The sequence below is a fragment of the Neovison vison genome, chromosome 2 (genome assembly GCF_020171115.1).
Source record: "Neovison vison isolate M4711 chromosome 2, ASM_NN_V1, whole genome shotgun sequence".
Classification (NCBI taxonomy): Eukaryota; Metazoa; Chordata; class Mammalia; order Carnivora; family Mustelidae; genus Neogale; species Neogale vison.
This window is the reverse complement of record NC_058092.1, coordinates 46,413,819-46,436,936: the sequence shown is the minus strand read 5'-3', so window position 1 is coordinate 46,436,936 and position 23,118 is coordinate 46,413,819. Positions and strand designations below refer to the sequence as shown.

The 23,118-nt window shown below is 47.6% G+C and overlaps 1 protein-coding gene across 6 annotated transcripts in view; it reads left to right on the top strand.

Moving 5' to 3' along the window:
• DAB1 (DAB adaptor protein 1) overlaps nt 1-23,118 on the top strand; it is a 591,361-nt gene that overhangs the window by 500,332 nt on the left and 67,911 nt on the right. For 5 of the 6 annotated variants that reach the window (XM_044238331.1, XM_044238332.1, XM_044238333.1 and 2 more), the window contains exons 5-7: nt 21,063-21,194; nt 21,853-21,972; nt 22,477-22,515. In XM_044238331.1, the coding sequence (XP_044094266.1) occupies nt 21,063-21,194; nt 21,853-21,972; nt 22,477-22,515 (291 nt within the window). The remainder of the gene's footprint in view (nt 1-21,062; nt 21,195-21,852; nt 21,973-22,476; nt 22,516-23,118) is intronic. The other variant, XM_044238335.1, reaches the window with a different exon arrangement.

The window sequence follows — 23,118 nt, the reverse complement described above, 5'->3', positions numbered from 1 at the left end:
TGGAGGGATGGATGGGTGGAAGGAAGGGAAGAAGGAAGGAAAGAGTTAATCAGTGTTTTGGAAGACAGAGTTCAAGTAGAAGACCCTTATAGAAGTAAATATTTAAGAAGCAATATATTATCATGCTCTTGGATTTAGGAATTAGACCATCGGGTGGGAGTAGGGGTCCAATCTCAGAACTTGCACCTTCTGGCTCTTTGAACTGTAACTTTCCCTGTCTGTGCCTCAGTGTCCTCCTCTGTCAAATGAATGAGAATAAAGACTTCCTTGTTGGCTTGTAATGATAATTAAATTTGATTCTATAAGAAAAGCATTGTGCTTGCAAAAGACGCTCCAAAGCATCTGACCCCCATCCACTCTGGCCTGGTCCCTTGATGTTTCCCCCAGTATCCACATGATACAAAATTGCTAGCTGCCTACATTGGGGAATTAATTTCCTAAAGTAGGGAGAGGGCATCCAGAGTAAACACTCTGCATTTTCATCCTGTTGCTTACCTGCTTGCAGGTGCAAGCGGGGAGGGAGGGGAACGTTCCCTTCAGCAGGGGTCTTTGTTCTGCTGCAATTAAAGGCGCCTCACTAATCCTTCTGCTTCCCAGATGCTCTGGGAGCGGCTATATTTTTAGCTCATCTCTTTTATATGCTTCACTCCAAAGACATCTTATTATTCATTTCAAAACTTGACAACTCCTATCACTTTGTCCCGCCGTTCCATTCTCATACACAAAGGGAGCACGAAATATAGCAGTCTCCAGCCAAGTTTTGCTTCTGCTTGCTTGAGTGCTGAGCGGCAAGGCTCTCTGCTGGCCCCATTACGCATGGACCAGGCCGGGACATCTGCTGCGTGTCCTGAGCTCTCCCACTGGTGCTCATCTGCCCCAGAGTGTAGACCGTGCAGGGATGTGTGTGTGTGCTTGCCCTCCAGGGTGCCGCAGACCCTGCCGTCCAGACGCAACCCAGCGGCCCCAGTGCAGTCCCGGGACCAGACTGAAGAGTAGGCAGCGGCGAATAACAGCAAGGATGAGCAAACCCAGCATTAAGCTGTTGACTCAACAAACGTTAATGAAGCCTTGACTGTGCACCAGGATGTGTGCTAGGAGATGGCACACACTCTGCTTGAACAGAGGAGAGATCCCCTGGTGGGAGGCGCTCTGAATGGCTTGGAAGTAACAGATCACATTTAGGAAGCACTTGCTGTGTTCTGGGCACCAAGCTGAGCATTCATGGAGTTCTCACGACTGCTGTGGGAAGGGGAGACGGTTGTTCCCAATACACAGGAGAGAAAGCAGAGGCACAGAAAGGGCTGCAGCCTGTGAATCAAGAGGCCAGGCTTTGAGCGCTGGCCCCCGAGCCTGTGTTCCTAATAAACACTCTCCTGTATGGGCTCTCCCCGATCTCTACCCAGTCTGCCTCCAGTTCCAGCATCAGAGTACAGGAGTGGGCGTGCATCACCCACTTAGCCCAGGGCCTCGGCCCCACACTGTAGGGAGAGATTGTGATCACCTGTACAGTGTCCAGATGCGAACACCCAAGGACCACAAAGTACCAAACACAGACTGTACTCAGTAACTCTGGAGAGCAGAGCTGAGAGCTCCCTTCCAATTTACCCAGGGGTGACTGGGCATTTTCTTCAAAGATTTTATTTAGAGAGCACGTGTAAGTGGGCTTAGGGCATAAGGAGAGGGAGAGAGAGAATCCCAAGCAGACTCCGCACCGAAGCCCGATGCAGGGCTCGATCCCACAACCTTGAGATCATGACCTGAGGCAGAATCGAGAGCAGGACCCTTAACTGATTGAACCACATGGGTGCCCTATGACTGGGCATTTTAAAGGGAGAATCAGGGAGGGGAAATAGGAGAGGTTTCCTGGAGTCAGATCAGAGTAAACTTGGAAAAATTGCAAAAAGAGGGGAGAGGAGCTGTCGGAGCACAGGAAACCTATCTGGATTGGTAGGCTGGTGCTTTACCCAAGCTTAGGCTCCTACCCTCCCGCAGCTGCTGGGAGCCGGCGGCCCTATCTTCAGGTGCTGGCTGGAACAAAGAGTAAATTCTTTTGGTAGCCTCAAGTTTTCTCAGGCAGGTACTTCAAGCGGGGCCATCCTTGGGATCCAGCCCTGAGCTGTCTGAAACGACAGGCAACCACATTTTATTGTGATTCACATTACTGCGCTGTACAGCTCCTGTGTTTTTTACAAAGTGGAGCTCTGCAGCGACCCTGCATCAAGCAAGGCTATCGGCATCATTTTTCCCAACAGCATTTGCTCCTTATGTGTCTCTTTGTCATGTTTTGGTCATTCTCGTCATATTTCAGGCCTTTCTATTATATTTGTTATGGTGATCTGGGATCTCGGATACGTGATGGTACTATTGTCCCTGTTTTGGGGTGCCACTCACCGTGCCCACGTCAGGTGGAAAACTTCATCAGTACGGTGTGTGTTCTGCCTGCTCCACCAACCCCCCCACCCTGTCGGTCTCCCTCTCCTTGGGCCTCCTTTTTCCCTGAGACTCAACAGTACTGAACCTGGGCCAATTATTAATCCTCCCAATGGCTTAAGTGTATGTGTGAAAGGAAGAGCTGTGTGTCTCTCACTGTAAAGAGAAGCTAGGAGCGACTAAGCTTCGTGAGGAAGGCGTGAAATCTGAGACAGGCCGAAAGCGAGGCCTCTGGTATTGGTTAGCCAAGCCGTAAAAGCGAAGGAAAAGTTCCTGCAGGAAACTGAGAGCGCTGCTCCAGGGGACACACGGATGTTAAGAAAGTGGAACAGCCTTACTGCCGACGTGGAGAGTGTGTGAGCGGCCGGGATAGAAGAGCAAACCAGCCACCACATTCCCTTAAGGCAAGCCTGTCCCGGAGCAAGGTCCGAGCCCTCCTCCATTCTGTGAAGGCTGAGGGGGGTGAAGAAGCTGCAGAAGGAAGGTTGGAAGCAGCAGAGGTGGGTTCGTGAGGTTTAGGGAAAGAAGCCGCCTCCATAACGTAGAAGGACAAGGTGAAGCAGCCAGCGCCCGTGTAGACGCCACAGCAGGTGATCCGGAAGCTCCAGCTCGGATCATTTGTGAAGGTGGATGCACTGAACAACAGATGTTCAGTGTAGACGGAGCAGCCTTCTGTCGGGGAAGATGCCGTGTGAGACGTGCACAGCTGTAGTCAGCGCCTGGCCTCAAAGCCTCAAAGGCCAGGCTGACTCGCGTGGGTGGGCCTCATGCACCTCATGACTTTATGTTAAAGCTGGTGCCCATTTGCCATTCATAAAGCCCCAGGACCCTCAAGAAATTTGCTAAATCTATACTTTTGTGATCTGTAAATGGAGCAACAAAGCCTGGATGATAGCATATCAGTTCATAACCTAATTTAAAAAATATTTTAAGCCTCCTGTTGAGACCTCCTCAGAAAAAAAGATTCCTTTCAAAATATTCCTGCTCACTGATAGTACATCTGGTCACCCAAGAGCCCTGATGGAGACGGACAAGGTAAGTGTTCAAATGCCTCTGACACATCATCTGTTCTGCAGCCCATGGATCATGGAGTCATTCTGACCTTCTGATTAAGAAATTCAGTTCATGGGGCACCTGGGTGGCTCAGTGGGTTAAGTCTCTGCCTTTAGCTCAAGTCATGATCCTAGGGTCCTGGGATCGAGCCCCATATCGGGCTCTCTGCTCAGCGGGGGGCCTGCTCCCCTCCTCATTCTCTGCCTGCCTCTCTGCCTACTTGTGATTTCTGTCTATCAAATAAATAAAATCTTTAAAAAAAAAAAAAAGAAAGAAAGAAAGAAAGAAATTCAGTTCATCAGGCTGTCACTGCCATAGTGATTCCTCTGGTGGCTCTGGGCAAAGTGAAATAAAAACCTTCCAGAAAGGATTCACCATCCTAGAACATCCGTGATTCATGGGAGGAGGTCAGGATAGCAATATGAGCAGGAGTTTGGAAGAAGTTGGTTCCAGCCCTCCTGGGTGACTCAGAGGGGTCAGGACGTCAGGGAGGAAGTGACTGCAGATGGGGCGGAAGGAACAAGAGAACGGGAAGCGGAGGCTGAAGGTGGGACTGCTCAGCCGCCCTCTCAGGGTAAAACTTGAGGGGGAGCAGTTGCTTCTCACAGATGAACAAAGAAGGTGGTTTCCTGGGAGGGAATCTACTCCCGGTGAAGAGGCCGTGAAGGTGGTTGAAATGACACCAGAGGATTCGCAACATCACAGAAGCTTGGTTCATGTAGCAGCAGCAGGGTCTCAGAGAACTGACTCCTATTTTGAAGGAAGTTCTACTGTGGGTAAAATGCTATCAAACGGCATCGCGTGCTACAGAGAAATCGCTCGTGGAAGGAAGAGTCCGTCGATGCAGCCGGCTTGCCGGTGGTCTAATTCTAAGGAACAGCCGCAGCCACTCCCGCCTTCAGCCATCACCACCCTGATCAGTCGGCAGCCATCGGCATCGAGGCAGGACCTTCCCCCAGTGAAAAGATTGTGACTCGCTGAAAGCTCAGGTGATGGTTAATATGCTTTAGCAATAAAGTCCTTTTTAATGAAGGTATGTGCATTGTCCTTTTAGACATTCTGTTATCGCACACTTAATAGTTCGCTATATAACTTTTATATGCCCTGGGAAGCCAAAATTCATTTGACTTGCTTTATTGTGTAAATCGCCTTATTGTGGTGGTCTGGAACGGAACCTGCACTATCTCCTAGATATGTATGTTAGTGTTCAAGTCTCTTAGGCGAAGGTTGAAGCTTTGCCAAGAAGAGGCCACGTCAGGGGAACCTGGCTGGTGTTTGGTGAGGAAGACTGTCGTTGGTGCGTGTCACTTTCTGTCACTGGTCTGTGTGATCCCTGTGCCCGCTCTGCTGGGCGGGCAAGCCACTGGCATTTAGTCAGGTTCATGAATGGGCACCCAGAGAAGTTAAAGCTAGGTGTGTCAATATTAGGTTGTTGCAAACGGGCATCACAGCTGTTCTGCACACAGGGACAGCAGACGAGAGGCTCGGGAGGCGGTCGGGAGGGGGAGCTAACCCAGCTGGGAAAGGTAAGCTGTGGGGCATCCCAGGAGCAAGGGCTTTAGTACCACATCCCTGAGTCTTAGTTGAATCCTCAAAAGGACACGATGAACCTCTACAATTGTGCCCTGGTCTGTCTGCCCTTTGCATTTCACTGGGAAGTTGCTCTAGAAAACATGCACAAAAGGGAGATACAGAAGACCTCACACCCAAACCTCTGAACACCCGGCCTTAGAACCCCTCACCATCTTTTGAGGTTCCCTGATTTTGCTCTGGCATTTGTGCCTTGGAATGTGCTCCCCTTGCTACCTTGTAACTCCACATCTTTTGTGAATTTGCCCTCATGCCTCCTCCTCCTGGCAGCCTGCCCTCATTGCATGCTTCCTTAGTATCTCCCTCCCTCTGAGAGTGTGCCACACCCCACACGATCGTCTTCAGCACCTGGCTGTACCCTCCAGACCACGTGTTCCGGCAGGACAGGGACTGCCTGGCCGTGTATGTGCATTTCCTAGGCCCCGTGCCTCCATGGGCCCAGCGCACCATAGGCCTTCAGTGACTGCTCTCAGAAAGGACAATGGGGGCAGGAATCCAGATGGCTCAGCTCTGTGCCCAGCCTGCTTTTTGGCCCTCCCAGATCCCCTGTCCTTGACACCTGCCAAGCACCCGACAGGTCCCCCTGCAGTGTTCCCAGTGGCCCTCTGAGACAGCAGCTCACAAATGAAGCCCCCAAGGTCTAGTGCAGGAGTAGGACTTCCCTAGGGTCATGCAGGAGAGGAAAGAGGCAGAGCCAGAGAATGATCTAGAATCTGCCACTGACATACACACACCATGCTGTAGATGACAGAAAAATGCCGCGGTTTCCCAAAGCTACCAACATGGCTAAGGGAACAAAGGCACATCACCATGACCACTGCCCCCACTAGCACTGTCATTCAGTGTTTCATACAGCCAAATCCCCATCCTCTGGTGCCAGGGAGATTTGAGTGAACTTCTGTGAGCCATGCGTTATGGGCCAGGGAGCAGGGATTGTGGGGGGAGGCTGGTGCAAGGGGCCCATCTGTGGCCCTTAGACATTCTGCCAGACCATGTCCAGTCCAGAAAGCCCAGGGCAGCAAGTGGTTGACCAGGTAGAGTCACAGTCTTGCCAGGGCCCTGTTCATGGTCCCTGCCCGATGGCTGCCAGCTGGGGGAGTCTGCTTGGCTTGCTGTCCTCCCTGAGCCTGAAGGAGGACTCAGTCTGCAACTGGCCGATGGCTGAAATTCACAGCAGAGTTGAGTAGAAAGGAGCTGACAGTTCTGGACACCCCAGCTTTTTTAAAGTGGCCTTCGGGGTCCTGCATCCCTTCACCCCTGCCTACTTTTCTTGTGCTTTTGCTCTCTGTCTCATACTTTCCAGCCTATTGATCCCAAACTGATCACAGTTCCCTCCCCATCACATGCCGTTTTATGGCTTCATATCTCTTTGTTATCCATCAGGACGGAACATCATAATACCAATCACCGCCCCCACCCCGGTCACTAATTTTTACCTAGTCAGGCTCCTACTAATCATTGTCAACTCAGGCCAATTCCGACCCTGTTCTTATTCCATGACGGCATGGACACACTACTCCCTCATTCATTCCGCAGATCATCCCTGAGCCCCCCAGTAAGTATCAGACACTTTGCTCAGTGCTGGGGATGCATGGGTGAGCCGGGAACTGACACGGGGACTGCTCTCCTAGTCTTCACTGTCTAAGGGAGATGTCTTAGGTATATCCCATTAACCAGGTAATCCTGAAAGTGAAGGGGTTATTCTAGACCGTGGTATTATGGGTTAAGAAGAAAGGGAGTGTGTTTTTGTTTTTGTTTTTTTAAACATTAAATAAAGACACCTGACTCCCTGTCTTGCCAGAGACGAGGAGCTCCTCAAGGGCAAGGATCTTACCAGCTCTATCATTATGTCCCCAGCACCCAACACAGCACCTGACACAGTTTCTGGCTCCAGGGAGATGCCCATTGCTGGAATTGAGTCATGGAGATGAGTCAGAGCTGGGCCAGCAGCTCGTGGTATGTGATGCAGGAAGCACTGAGTCACGGAGCCAGGGCTCCCTACATCCACTCTCACTTGTGTGCAGCTGTCTCCAAGTCTAGCACACAGACACGTGCCAGAAGGCAGGGGAAGAAAGGAGAAGTGAGCTGAGAGCCGGGCAGAACCCGATGCTCACAGCTCTTAAGGAGACACCTGAGGGACTAAAAGGAGCATGAGCTTGGCCATCCCACCGACTTCTTGGCCAGCTCTGAACCTCACCGTCAATTGCACCCTGATTGGGCAAGTTGCTTCATCCCTCTGAGCCCCAGTTTTCTCATCTCAGCAGGAAAATGACAGAGCCAAGGGTTAGAAATGTATTAATTCATGTCAATTTCCCCCCTAAAATTTTAAGGTGTGTTGAAGGAGCCGGCTGCCGGGGTGGTGCCCGGTGCATTTCCAGTGAAGGGGGCAATTTCGTACTAATTTCTTTTCCTGACAGCTCATTCTCCAAGGCAACAGCCTAACAAGTCAGGGGACCAATTAGTGTTAGAGAACCAACTGATCCTGGTACTCAGGGAGCTCAGCCCACCACCTCAGTAGTTTGGCGGTGTATTTCGGGAGATGCTGCACAGTACCTTCTCATAATGGGGAAATAATTAGACAGGTGCTGCTGTAAGTTGCACAGCGGTGCCCTACCCTCAGCTCCTGTTTTAAGTAGCAAGGCCTCTCAGCAACAGGAGACCTGAAGGGCTCGCTCTCCTGCCTAGAAAAGCATGAGCAAAGCTAACAGGAACCAGGCCTGCCCCCTCATTCTACAGATGGGAAAAGGAAGGCTTACGGAGGGAGCAGATGGGGCTGGACACCGAAGATTTTGTTGTTTCACCCCTGTATTCTCTTGGCAAGCCCCTCAGACACAACGGTGTGGAGAAGGCTGGCTGTATTCCTTTCCTAGGGCAGCTGCAACAAATAACCATAGCTGAGAGGCTTATGCAACAGAAATGAATTGTCTCATTGCTCAAGAGTCTGCAAGTCCAAGATCAAGATTTTGACAAGGTGGATTCCTTATGAGGACTCTGGCAGAGGATCCAACCCAGGCGCATCTTCTTATCTAGCTTCTGGTGGTTTGCTAACAATCTTTGGTGTCCCCTGGCTTTTAGTCACATCACCCCAATCTCTGACGTCATCCTTTCAGGGTCTTCCTCCCATGCACGTGTTCAGATTTCCCCTTTTCCCACTGCTCAGCCGGATTGAATCAGAGGCACACCATTCTAATATTACCTAATTTTAGGTAATTACACCTGTAGGGGGTGCCTGGGTGGCACAGTCAGTTAAGTGTCATGCCTGAGGTCATGATCTTGGGGTCCTGGGATTGAGCCCCATGTTGGGCTCTGTGCTCAGCGGGGAGTCTATTTCTCCCTTTCCCTCTGTCTCCTCCCCCCTGCTCATGCTTTCTCTTTCTCAAATAAAGAAATAAAAATCTTTTTAAAAAATGAATGTAATTATGCCTGTAATAACACCATTTCCCTGTAAAGCCACATTCTGCAGTCCCAAAGTTTAGGACTTAACCATAAATTCTGGGAGGACACCGTTCAGCATGTAAGAATGACAAGCAAGTTGGATCACAGAATCTTGGAGCTGGAGAGGAAGCACCGTTTCTGAAGTATCACTCGGCACTGGTTTGGGATACTAGGAATTTCAGCAGAATGATCTATTTTCGTTCTCTCACCCAGTCTAATGGCGTTCTGGATGAGCGTGCCGCGGTTCAGAGAAGCGAGGTGATCTGGCCCAGTTGGCACAAACAGTCCATGACAGATCTAGATTTCAGAGGCCGACCTGGGGCTGTCCAAACTCATGTGTTGCTTCAGCACCCGAGTGTCTTTGTAAAATGGATCTTAGAAACCATAGGCTTCACCACCACCACCAGTTACCACCTCCACTTGCAAACCAAGGTGCCAGGACCTGAGATCCAGCTGTCTCACTCCAAATCCAGTGTTCTTTCCATTGGCTGCACTGTATTTAGTCAATGCCCTTTTTGTAAGTTTCTGTCTGGCACGCAGGACTTCATTGTGACCAAAGCAGAGGTTAATTTCAGATTGGTTATAACACAAAAAGTAATTTTCCATTAAATATAATGACCTCGTTTCTGCAGTGACTTGTAGCAAAACATGCTGTTTCATTTCCATTCATCCGCCCTCATTTACCTACTTGCTACGATAATTTTACACCATAAGCTAAAATGTTGAAATCATTGGTTATATTACTAAACACCTACAATGGTTATTAGGCTTCTTCATGCAGAAAGAAACAGAAATAAAAATAAGAATTTTAAAAGAATGAGAATATGAGCAGTTAAAGTACTTTCAAAGCTGTATTCAGTGCACAGAGGCTGTGGGGCCTGGAGCCATACCTAGCAGTAATCTAGGGTTGGTCTGCCTTATCTGCAGTGAGACCTGGGGTTAGTTATGTTGGGTCTGTTATCAAAGGAACGAGACTGAGACAAAGTGAAACTTATGCAAAGCCTTATTCTATGCCAAGCATTGGAAGTTAGACTGACCGGCCAGGGGAGCGAGATTGAGACAAAGTGAAAGTTATGTAAAGCTTTATTCTATGCCAAGCATTAGAAGTCAGACGGACTGGCCAGGGCCATCTCAAAGAGAGCGGCCCCCCTTGGTCTTACAGGCTAGTTTTTATAGGGCACAACCACAGACCTCTACGTATGTGGCTTTGGCTGACTGGATGTCTTTTACCTGTCTGGCCTTATTTTAGGTGTGTGTTGTAGCAACAGTTACCTGGAACCGATATCACTAACTGCTGAGGCATTTATTTAACCACAAAATGGCTACCTAGGCAACATGGAGTCACTCTGGCTAAGCAGGGCCAGGCAGTCCCTAGGGGTTTAACAGGTTTTAACGTGGAATTGGCCCCAACAAGTTACACAATCTCTCTGTGTCTCAGTGACTTCAGCAGCAAATGGGAAGAAATGATATGGAAGGTAGTTGTACGGAGTGGAGTAAAGGAAACTTGCTTACATAGGGTGCCCCGGCACGGTGCCTAGCACAGAGAAAGCACTCAGAATGGAACCTTTTCTCTTTAATATAATGAAAATAAAATCTGAATTCTTATGCATACTCTTCTAAGTTTTTTTTTTCCCCCAGAGTTTCAGAAGTATAAATTGTGCCCATATTTCTCCAACCGGAACTTTTAAGAGTGTTGTTGTTAAAAATGGAGGTAGTGGCTGGTGTTTGTTGATGCTGGCCATGGCAATTCAGGGAGCAGAGGGAGCTGACTTGTTGACGTGGGTAACTGGTGGTGGGGGTGGTGGTACATACGGCTTCTGAGATCCATTTTACAAAGACACTTTGGTGTTGAAGCAACACAGGATTTTGGACAGCCATAGGTCAGCCTCAGAAATCTCGAACTGTAAGTACTTCAGAGCACGCTAAAAGACCTCTTCTGTTTTGGACCCGTGGTTGTTTGGGCGGACTTGATAGAAGCGTTTTGTCTGCAGCCTACTTTAAGTGAAGCTCTTGAAATGATCAGTGCCTTAGTTTCTCCTGTTCTCAGAGAAAGGGAGAGAGAGTGGGAGGGAGAGAAAGAGGCACGCTAGGATCTTGTCACGCTAGGATCTAGGTCTCCGACATCCCATCATGAAAACGTTCAAGCAAAAAGAATATTTCACCTTTTGCCATATTTGCTCTTTTGGACCCTCTCCCTAGAGAGGTTAGAGAGCAACAGATGACTAGATAGCTAGATAATGAGTCACCACAGTATAGGTGTGCTCCTGGACCCTTTAGGCAAACGGTGGTAGGAGTCTGGTTTTAAAGTCTTGTATTCATATTGACATTTCCAAATTCACATTTAAAATTATCAGGTTATTTCCTAACTTTTCTATTTGTATCTCCTTTTTCTTTCACTGAAAGGCTTGCTTTCTAGTAATAGTGTTTTTCTGTATTTGTTTTATCCTAATACGTGCCCAAAGCAAATTCAAAATTGCACTTCTAGTATTAAGGACTACTATTAACCAGGCAGAGACTTGAGTGTCGGTGAGACTTGCTTAAAACCCAAGTATGAAGAGTCTGCCATCTACCCGATAAACCGTTAGATACTTCAAGTGCTCTTCCTCATTTCCTCCCTATGAAGGAGTGAGCATTCCCATTTTACAGGTGAAGAAACTGAAGCTCAGGGAGGTAGGGTGACCTGCCCATGGCCACGAAGCCAAGATTCAGATTCCCACCCTCACCCTACATGCCTTTTGGAAATGGGAACAGGGGCAGCACAATGTGCAAACCACGTCTTTAGCGGACGAGGAGACCCTTCCCTTCCACACGTACCCCTCGGCTGGCTTTTGAGAGCCCAGACCGTTCCTTCGTCATTCCAGAGTGCCTGGTCCCAAAGGGCTTTGGGGGACGAATGTGGATTGACTAACAGAGGACAGCAAGTCTAAGGCGCCACCAATGGTAACTATGGGGAAGCCCCATCTTTAGTCATGGGATGCTGGAATCTGGTGGAACTTCAGGGTCAGGAAACTCGTGTTTCACACGGAAGCCAGTTTTCCTGTTTCAGGTGGTTTTCATGTCTCTGGAGCGGAAATCTATGTTGTCGCTTTGGTGATTGCTAATTAATGAGGCACACCTGGCTCCACTTTGCCTGATAGACAAATTTAGGCCCAAATCATGGGTCTAGGATGCTCTCAGCTGGTTAACTAGCTCATCTCCCTATATTTAGGCAAGGACTTTACTCACATCTTTCTGGAGCCACATGTTTATTTTTTGAAGGTGTGTGTGTGTGCGCTAGTTTTTATTTAAATTCCAGTTAGTTAACATACTGTATGATCTTAGTTACAGGCGTACCTTATGGCGATTCAACACTTCCACGCGGCACCTGGGGCTCATCACAGCAAATGCCCCCCTTAATCCCCATCACCTATTTAAACCACCCCCCAGCCACCGACCTCCCATCTGGAAACCACCCGTTCGTTCTCTACAGTTAAGAGTCTGTGTCTTGGTTTGCCTCTGTCTCTTTTATTCCCCTTTGCTCATTTGTTTTGTTTCTTAAATTCACACCTGAGTGAAATCATAGGGTCTTTGTCTTCCTCCGACTAACTGACTTCACCCTAGCATTTATCCACATTGTTGCGAACGGCAAGATTTCATTCTTTTTACGGCTGAGTAATAGTCCATTGTTTATAGACCGTACCTTCTCTTCCCATTCATCAAGGAATGACCCTTGAGCGGCTTCCATAATCTGGCTGTCGTGGCTAATGCCGAGCTGCGTGTTTATCACATACGTTATGAGAGCTCCTAAGAAGCTGTGTGTCACAGCTGTTGTGCTGTTTTAAAATTTTTTTTAAAAACTAATTAAAGAAGTGTCCAGAGCAAAATAGGACATAAGTACTTACGGAAAACCACCTACTCATTTTTTTTTTTTTTTAGATTTTATTTATTTATTTGACAGAGAGAAATCACAAGTAGATGGAGAGGCAGGCAGAGAGAGAGAAGGGAAGCAGGCTCCCTGCTGAGCAGAGAGCCCGATGTGGGACTCGATCCCAGGACCCTGAGATATGACCTGAGCCGAAGGCAGCGACTTAACCCACTGAGCCACCCAGGCGCCCCCCACCTCCTCATTTTAACAGCTAAGGAAGGAAAGCCTTGGTGAGGAAGACAGTCCTAGAGCCATTTCGTTGGAGTGGGGGGCTCAGGGAGAGAACTTGGACTCGGGATCCATCCTGCTGACGGACTCATTCATTCAAATGATTCATTTAACACTATGTGCCGACAGGCTCATAGAGACAGGAAGTAGAAGGTGGTTGCCAGGGGCTGGGGGAGGAGAGAAGTCGGGTAGTGTTTAATGGTACAAACGGTCCGCTTGGGAAGTCTAGAGATGGATAGGACGGTGCCGTGCATTGGGACTATACTGAATGCGAAGAACCGGACACTTAAAAATGATTGCAACGGTCAATTGATGTTATGTCTGCTTCACCACCATAAAGAGTATACATGTACTGCTTGCTTGCTGTGTGTGAGGCACTGTGTTCGATGCTCAGAATAAGGAGAGGGAAAGAAGATACTGTTTCCGCTACCACGGAGCCGTTAGGTGTGTGTTTCCGTATCCAGATGACACATGCCACGACTGCCCCCCATGGAAAAGTCCAGGAAGCCAAGAGGACTTAGAGCCTAGGAAGCGGGTCCACACTGCGAAGTCAGGGAAGCTTTAGAGGAGAACAGATTTATCTATGCTGAGGTGTGAAGGAGGGGAAGGAGTCGAGCCCTGTAGGCGGACGGAGGGGCCGGTGCACAACTTTGAGGCGGGAGGGTGGTGCTTGCGAGAGTCTGCGTGATGGGCAGGGTGATGGGAAGCAAGGGGGGCTGCGGTGAGAGAGACCCTGGGGAGGTAGACCAAAGCCCTGGCAAAGATTTTGTCCTTTATCTCAAGAGCCATGGGCAACCTTTGATGTGGTTTCAGTTCGAGGCAGCCTTGATCAAATTTGCCAATTTTCTCTCAGCCCCTTCATCTGTGGTGGGACGATTAGAGCAGAAAGCAGCAGAAGAGGACAGCTGGGGACAGAGGCTACTGCCCTGATCGAGGCTGGAAGTAGCAGCCGCGACCTGGTTCTGATAGTGGAGAGGGAGAGGAATGGACAGAGTGGACGGTATTGGGGATGTGCTTGACAAGTCGTGGCTGTGGGGCAGAGCCCGGTGGGCTCAGGATGACTATAGAAACGTACAGATGGCATTGCACGCATTGCTCCCTGAGTCCAAGTCAGAAAGAAGCATCTTACGTTCTGTCTTCATTTTAATACTTATTAATATTTCATTACATACCGAATGCTTTGTATTTATGTAATTGGTATAATTTTTTTAAATTAATATAAATAAGCAAAAAGTCAGATTCTAAAATTCACTGTAGTAATTCCACCACTCGAGACAACACTCGTGAAGATGGTGCTGGACGTACTTCTAGACTTTTTTTTTTTTTTTAAAGATTTTATTTATTTATTTGACAGAGAGAGATCACAGTAGGCAGAGAGGCAGGCAGAGAGAGAGAGGAGGAAGCAGGCTCCCTGCCGAGCAGAGAGCATGATGCGGGACTCAATCCCAGGACCCTGAGATCATGACCTGAGCCCAAGGCAGCGGCTTAACCCACTGAGCCACCCAGGCGCCCCTACTTCTAGACTTTTTATACACATACGTAGATATGCATATTTTTTCCAAAAATAGTATCATGTCAAACATACTTTTTTGTAATTTTTTTTAATTCAGTGGGATGTTGTGAGTATATTTCCATGCCGAAAATGCATACATTCCCCAGATGATTTCCACTGACCGCGTATTACTTCATCGTTCAGCACAAAGCAGCTCCCATGACCAGTCAGCGCTCAGCGTTTCAAGTATTTCTAATTTTTCACAATTTGAACAGCCCTTCAGGGAATATCTTGTGTCCAAGCCTTTGCCCTACACATGTCTTACGTTATTTACAGATAATTGAATCCCTAGGAGAAGAATCACGGGTCAAAGTTTATGCATGTCTTTAAGGCTTTGAAATATACAGCCATTCTGCCCTCCAGAAAAGTTGCACCAAATCACACTCCCACAAATAATAAAAATAACCATAATGGCCAACATCTACACAGCCCTTACTACATGCCTCGCACTGTTGCAAGCCCTTTCCATCTCCTAAGTCATCAATCCTCCTAACAGGACTGAGAGAGTTATTATTATGACTCCCATTGAACACTTACAAAACCAGTGTTTCCTACACTCCTGTCTACACTGGGAATTACCTTTTTTTTTTTTCCCCCATTCTAGTGAGGAGGATATGACATCTCATTTATATCTGGTATGTTTTATATGAATTAATTTAATATTTCCAACAACCTTTAAGTTTCTCTGTCGTTCTTCATATCCTATGAAAAAAAGAAAATAAGGCCCGGAAAGTCAGAATGAGCTGCCCAGAGCTTCCCAACTGGGAAATGATAATGCTTAGATTCTGGCTCCAGAGTTCGCATCCTTCCCTCTGCTATCACGCTGCCTCTTCGGCTAGAGATTAGGGTATTTGGAAACGTGCTTTTCGTCCTTGAATAAAACCTTCCAGAAGATTTCAGGATGGCAACTCAAGGAAGAATTTACTCTGACCGGCTCCATGGAGCATTTGATGATGGGGTGTTCGGAGGGTGGTACAGAGGTTGCTTCCCAGCCTCGTTGGCACTGCGATGCAGCAAACGCATCCAAAAATATGTTAGAAAAGAGAAAGGCCTTTATAATGAGCCTGGGCCTGCCTTTGTCTTGTGAGGTTTTAACTACTGTAATTGCCTGTAGTGTGAAGTAGTGTATTTTTCATGCATCTATTTTTATTCTGTGTCTCTCTGCGTATCTGCTTTTTTGTTTTGTTTTGTTTTTCTGTTAACTCACTTGAATCCTGGTGGGTAGTCCTCCTGTGAATAGTATTGCCTCGGGGAAGTGTGTACTCCCATGCACGCACACGCACACACACGCAAGTACCATGAAGGCGAAATGGGATGGAATTTATTCTTTAAAAGAAAAGCAAGTGGCAAAGTCTGAGCAGATGACTTTGCAATCCATACTGTATTTAATTGGTTGTATTGAACCATACTGCAAATTAAGTCTCCTCTGTAATTTACCCTGTCAAATGGTAACCCTCCAAACAATTTGATACCTCATTTAAACATTGGTAAATGGCTCATGGAGATGATAAGGGGGAAAAAAGAAAGATTTAATGATGAGCCGATAAGAAAGCCTCCATTCCCAGAGTGAATCCTCTGCAAGGATGTCATGAATTGACCCGTGCCATCATTCCCTGAGCATTTATTGAGCAACTACCTTGTGCAGAACATTCCTTCAGTTGGCTTGGTTCTTCCTTCCTTCCTTCTTACACTCTTCAAACGTCATTCAGCACTTACTGTTCAAAAGTGACAGTGTTATGAGCCCGGATGAGACCAAGAAGATAACATCCCCAAAGGAGAGAGGAAACAGGTGTGCGGATACGTTCTCTAGGTGTCCTGTTCTCAGGCCCTAGGGACTTTTGCAAGTTTAGTTCTTTCTGCCTAGAATGGCCTTTGCCCGATTTTCTGTCTGCTTAGAATGGCCTTCCCCCTCTTTCCTGGGAACTTCCCCTTCCCCTTCCTCTTCGAGATTCAGTTCAAGCCCAGCTCCTTTGTCAAGTCTCCCCTGATGCCCTTCCCCGTCCCTGCACCAAGCCAGTGTCACACCCCATGCACGCCTTTAATATAAGCTCGTCTTACTGTCTCATGGTTGTTGGTTTCTTTGCCTACCTGTTCTGTGTGATTGCAAGGTCCTCCAGGCAGGGCGTGTGTTGTCATCCCTGGGTGGGTACAGTGTCAAGCAGGAGACGGGGCACCTATCTGCTACTCAGTAAGGACACACGGTTTGGATAACTAGATGAAGGGGTGAACAGGAAGCAAAATGAATACATGTGAGGCATCCTGGATAGAGGAGCAAATACGGTGCCATGAACGGTAGGGACAGGAATCATCATGGAGGGAAAGGGGGGGTCAGGGAAGGTTCCTCGGACGAGGGCGCTATTAGAGCTCAGCTCGAGCCTGTGTATGAGTTAGTCACAAGGAGTCACAAAAGCACGGGTGAGGGGATATAGAGGGCCGTCGGCAGAGAAAACATTGTGAACGGTGGCACGGAGGTGGGGAGAAGTACAGAACCCAGAGGGGCAGTCCTCAGACTGTCCACGGCCTGGGTCACCGGAAGTTCAGTGGTGGGAGGAAGGTCAGATGGGACTGAGGGGGCTCATCTGCAGTCTGTCTTCAGAATTCTTCAGTAACAACTCTCATGCCCAGAATAATGAGGAGGGTTCACAATGGGAGAAACGGACAAAGCTGTGGCAGACAAATACTGGATTATTAAACACTGTTTCTAAAACCAAATACCTGCTTTGATTTTTCGTAGTACTTCAGTATCTAGACCATTTTACTAAGACCATAAAAACAACAACAACAAAACCCCACAAACCTGCTTTCCAAAGGAAGCATGGAAGGATGACCAGACTCTGCCTTTCCTCTCCCCTCCCCTCCCCTTCTGGTCCCGTATTCTTTCCCCATTGCAGAACAACTCATGCTGCCCCGGGAGGTCCCCGCAGAAACCCTCCTGGGATGAGGCGGTCTTCATTTTCCACGCCTTTCCAGGCTTTTCCCACGCCCCTTGCCACGCCTTTCCAGCCTGACGGCTCAGCAGAAACCACAGACAGCCACAAGCTCCCAAGTGCTCGCTCCCAGAACATGCTGTCTTGACCTTTTTCTTTGAGATCCTTAAAGCTAAGTGTCCTTTAACCCAAACCTTCTGATTTATGACCCTCTCTGACGTCCAAAATGTGCCAGAAGCCAGAACGACTTCGGCTTCTGCCTCCTGGCCAGCTGTCCTCCTTCCTTGTCCCAGCCTCTCAGGGATCACGGCTTCGTTGCTGGACTGGGAAGTCCAGAAGCTGAGGAATGGAGCCCCTTGATCCTACATCATCTTGCTTTCTCTGTTCAGTGGCTTGTCATCCTTTGTAGAGGGAGCGGGGGTTGCCTTTAAGACTGGTTCCACAAGAACTCTCTGATCCTCAGTCTTTCCATAAACTCATTCGAACAATATGAGATTCAGGGTTCCTCTGGCTTTCATGGTGCCGATAAAGTCTGCTTGAAAACATGGAGCAATTTTGAGCCTCAGTGAACAAGTATTTGCAAGATTCTCCGGGTTGCCAAGATGAATGCCAGTAATGCAACCATACAGGTTAGCGGAATTCGGACGTATCTGTACTATGTCTGCATAGTTGAGGTTGGAGAAAGCGGAGACATATCCCCTCAATGATTCTTCGTTTCCAAATAAATGAGCCACTTTCACAGTCATCCTTTTTAACATGTCATAAAATTAACTATGGGAAAAGATAATGTTACAGATATCTTTAGGCCCTTCAAGCATGCACAGAGCTACACTTGGCGAGGCAATATGAGGTATCATCAGGCGTTAAAAATGTTTTGATTTTAAAACACTTAATGAGGATTCCCGGATAAATTAATGCCCCTCCATCTGCTGTCTTGCATCGTAGGTGATATTTTATCTTTGCACGATCATCTCCAAATCTCATTCCACCAGGAAGACTTCTAATCACAGTTTAATTTTAGAGCAATATTCTACTTGGCAATCAATAAGCTTCTGTCGTCAAACTTTGATTTAATAGGAGATGCGGATAACATTGTCCACATTACGCAGAGAGAGGAACACTTTCTGGAGAGGGGAGAGAGGGAGGATGTCTATGTCTCCCACTTTCCCCTGCCGCATACCATTCTAGTTCATAGAAGCCTATAAATCAGTACCCCGTGTTGCATGAATATTAGTCTCATCAGTTTTACATCATTAACACCATGAAGAAGCCCCTGCCCTTTACTCAGCTTTCCTCCACCAGCTAAGTATGTCCTCTTAATAAAGGAAGAATAAATAGATTCTGAGTCTGTTACTAACAAACATTTCCTTCCTCACCAACTTTATCTGGGTTGGGATTCATGAGAGTTATACGGTTGTCTTATGGCCGATTAGGGACAAGGGTGGCCAGAGAGGGATACCGCCCTCCAAACATGATGTCCACTGGGCAATGGGCAACATGACAAGGCAAGAACCCAAAGAGAGGGTCCCAAGAGTAGTCAGAGAGGTTAGTGAGTGATCAGAATCTAGAAGCTTAGGGTACAGCAGCAAATTCCATGGCTGAAATGACTCATGAGTTTAGAATCCTAGAAAGATGGGAGCACCTGGGATTCTAGCAGAATCCTAGAAAGATGACACCAGTCTAGAGACCTAGGAAGATGGTAGCAGTCAGCATTTCGGAAGGTCAGGGCCAGTGTCCAGAGCTAAGGTGCTGGCCAGCATGTACCCAGTGACCTGAGAGGCTAGCCATGTGGTTCAGGGTCCTAATGGCTAAAGGATCTGGGGTTAACCTTCTGGAACATCTATTCCAGTGATTCCCACTACTTTTATAACTAAGTCCCTTTTGTGGTACATGTTTCCCTCCCTCCATGGAGTGGCAGTGAAGAAAATGGATTTATAGTCATTCAGTTTCCCATTTGAATTATTCAAACCCATAACTAAAACACTAAAGAGAATCCTTTCAAAGATGAACTAAGGAGTCCAACAGTAACCTGATGCAATTCTAAAATGAACTTGGCATTTTCATTTGCATGCACAACGGAATGTGTTGTCTTAGTTAAGGATAATTACACATTTCTGTTTCGCTTTTTGAAATGCTGAAAAGTGCTTAGGGCTTCTTTTTATTACCTCTAATGACCCAAGGAGATGCTGGGCTTTGGGTTAGGAGCCACTGATCTGGTACACACTTCTCATTGGATAGAAGAATTGACAAAGGTCCAGAGAGGTACAGTGAGTGCCTTCTATTCACGAAGTGGCTAGAATTCAAGCCTCGTAATACCTAATATAATAATAATAATAATAATAATAATAAAAAGACCCCTGATATAAGGACTTGAAGCACATCATAAAATTCCCAGCTGCTGATGTAAGCCTATACACAGGGTATTATTTACTGAGGATCGCTTTAAGTAGGTTTAATGCAGGAAGATGGTCACAAAGATGATCATCGCCAAGGATGGCCAGCATTATTTGTGGAGGCTTCGGTCAGGCGGGAAGGTCGGTTTCAGAAGGTTTCCAAATTACTGGTCAACTACCCCAATTTACTCTTGAGTCAGCAGCTATGGGTCAAACACAGCACAAGGTTCGAGGATGGACAGAGTTGAGGAAGATGGTGTCTGGTGGGGAAGACAGATAAGGAATCAGGCAAATCTATCAGAGAAGGAAGGTTTTTCAAAGCAAGATTATGGGGAGCTATGTGTGAGGAATCGGTTAGGAATTTGGGCATCAGTAGAGACTGAAGTTCTTTTTTTTTTTTTTTTTTCTTCAAGATTTTATTTATTTGTTTGACAGAAACACAGCGAGAGAGGGAACGCAGGGAAGTGGGAAGAGCAGTTCTCTTGCTGAGCAGGGAGCCCCTCCCCATCAAGTCCCAACATGGGGCTCAATCCCAGAACCCTGAGATCATGACCTGAGCCTAAGGCAGTCGCTTAACGACTGAGCCACCCCGGCGCCTCAAGACTGAAGTTCTATGGAATTATATATTATTTCTGCAGGGAGAGGGAGAGCAGGCCTTGTTCAGGGGAGGTTTTGCAGAGGTGATGCTATTCAGATGTCTTTTTTTAAAGATTTTTATTTATTTATTTGCGAGACACAGAGAGAGAGAAAGAGGTGAGCAGAGGGAGAAGGAGAAGCAGATGCCCCAGCTGAGCTGGGAGCCCCAGGCAAGGCTCAATCCGAGGACCCTGGGATCACCACCTGAGCCAAAGACACCCGCTTAAACCACTGAGCCACCCGGGTGCCCCTCAAAACCCTTTCAGAAAGGACCAGGATTCAAGCGAATGGATAGAAGAACGGGCATTGCCCACAGAGCAGCCAGCCCCTGAGAAGTCTCAGAACGAAGGGAGTCCACCTGTAGCCCAGATGGTGACTCTGTATAAGACAGAAAAAGGTGTTCGTTCCTCAAGATACTCTGTCACCATCTCTCAACTAAGGACTGCACCCTTAGGCATTGGCGGTCCCGTGACTTTGAACGCCCTCCCCCCCCCACCACTGCACTCCCGCACAGGGCACTCCTCCTGCACCGCATGCGGAGGTCCTGGTGCGGGAGTGTATTAAATATCCCACCCGAGCTCCGACTGGGCTGTGTCCTGAAGCCAGCTGCAGCGGGGGGCCTGCCCCACCGAATTGCGACGACGGGCCACAGCAAGCCGGGAAGGAGCCACCGCCACAGACGCGCCTTCAGCGTATGAGCAGTCCTGTTTATCTCTCTGGTCACGGCGCTGAGACCATGGAGGGAAGCCTCCATCTCTCAAGGGCAGGCGCTGCTCTTTTTCCTTCCATCTGGACCCAACAGCTTTCCCAAAGCCCCTCGGGCCTGTTCACACGTAGCAGAAACACATATCTTATTGATCAACAGCTCGGAGGGAAAGTCCCATGAAATATGCTCTTCCTTTTGTCTCCGACAGGCCCTTCAGCATCATCATGCTGTTCATGAAATTTCCTACATCGCAAAGGACATCACAGATCACCGGGCCTTTGGATACGTCTGCGGGAAGGAAGGGAATCACAGATTTGTTGCCATAAAAACAGCCCAGGCGGTGAGTATCCCCATCTGAGGAGGGCACCTCTCCTCGTGGCTGTAGGGGACGGTGTGTCCGGTCATGCTGTGGGTCTTTGAAGGCCGCCTCTGATGTAGGACGAGGCCATGCTGATGCTCAGGCTCCCATCTCCAGAGCATAAATAGCCTCAGAGCAAGGAAACGGCGGGCTCAGGCCCCAACCAGTCTTCCTTGTTGTTTTCCTAATGTGTATTTCGTAATGACTAATTATTTCCCTTTCTGACGAAGCTGGATGGAGGCACCACTATACAAATAAGTTTCCTTGTGTTCATAGCCTCGTTTAAAAAGAAAATAAGAGAAAACAAATAGCTGTTTTGCATAAGGCCTACCCTAATTTTATTGTATTCGAAATTACTAATAAATAAAAGCAATGCCTTTTATGCTTATGATTATTATGAATTTGCAAATATAATTAGTTGAAGAAATGAACTTTAGCCTAGATGCAATTTGCTAAACCAATATAAACAAGGTAGAATTAATTAAAGATGGAATGCTTTCAGTTTAATAGGAATAGGAAGGGCTGCGGGTTGTAGCAGGCCAAAAAAAAAAAAAAAAAAAAAACCAACAAAACAGGCCACTCAGGCTCAGGACTGTTCCCTTACTCATGTGCTTCATCCCCCCCCCCACTTTTACTCCAGGCTGAACCTGTTATTCTGGACTTGAGAGATCTCTTTCAACTTATTTATGAATTGAAGCAAAGAGAAGAGTTGGAAAAAAAGGCACAAAAGGATAAGCAGTGCGAACAAGCTGTGTATCAGGTATACCTGTGAATTTATCGGAGTGCCAGAGAAGACTGGGCCTTAAAATCAACAGATGTGAAAACTGACAGTCAGGGCTTGTCCTCCTGCTGCCAAGGAGAAATAAACAAAGATGAAAGGTTCCCGTGTAAATTACAGGCACCGAAAGCAGGCTGTTAGAGATGATCTTTTATTCTCTGAAATTCTGGACATGCGCACGAGAGTGAAATTTTGAATTCCGAGGAAGATTTCGGGGTGGGTGGGGGGTGGTGGAGTGAAGAGAAGAGACACAATTGCTTTTTCTTTTTTTTTTTTTTTTTTTTGCTGTTGTTAAGGGTGGGGGGTAGGGTGGCTGCAAGGGTTTTCATTTTTCCTCTGGGTTGTTTTCTACCTGAAATGACCCAGCAGCCTCTCCTCCCCAGAGCTGGTTTCTCGACTGTCCTGTAATTTCTGAATGCAATCTCATACCTCTCCCTTTATTTATATCCTCTGCTTTTCAACCTCCCTTGTCTCGCTCTGCTGTAGACAATTTTGGAAGAGGATGTTGAAGATCCTGTGTACCAGGTAATTTCTGAAAACCATCGGTGTTTTTAGGATCAGGAGTGGCAAGGCCCGTGTTACAGACAGTTGGTCAGAGCCCTAAAGAGCACCCTGACCGCAGAGCCTGGAGAGGGACCAAGACTAGTTTCAAGGCTGAGGGCTGCTAACCCTTCGGGGGGTGGATTTCTATAGAAAATGAACAGAAGTTTCCTTGGCCTCAGTTACATGGGATCTGGAGTTGTGCTTCTCCCTTCTTAACCCTGCATTGGCCCCCTCCACAATCTATAAATATTTGATCCCAGAGCTGGATGTTTTCAGGAGTCTCCTGAATATTCCAAGGTCATGAGGAGGCTTCTCTTGAGTTAGGAACCGGGGCTAGGGACTGAGTTTTGGCGACTTTGGGGTTCAAGTGCAAAGGGCAGTTTGTATGTTTTGGGAAGGCTGTGGGGGTAAGTCTCTGGCCCCTCATGATGATGTTGGGAGGAGGGTAAGGGCGATCGTAGAGACAGCCCAGCCCGCAGTTTTCCCTGAACTCTGCAAGGTTGCCACCCAGTGGGGCTGGAGAGATGACTTGTCTAGGATCCAAGTCTGTGCTCTGTACAAACAGATGCAGAAAGAAGGGAAGAG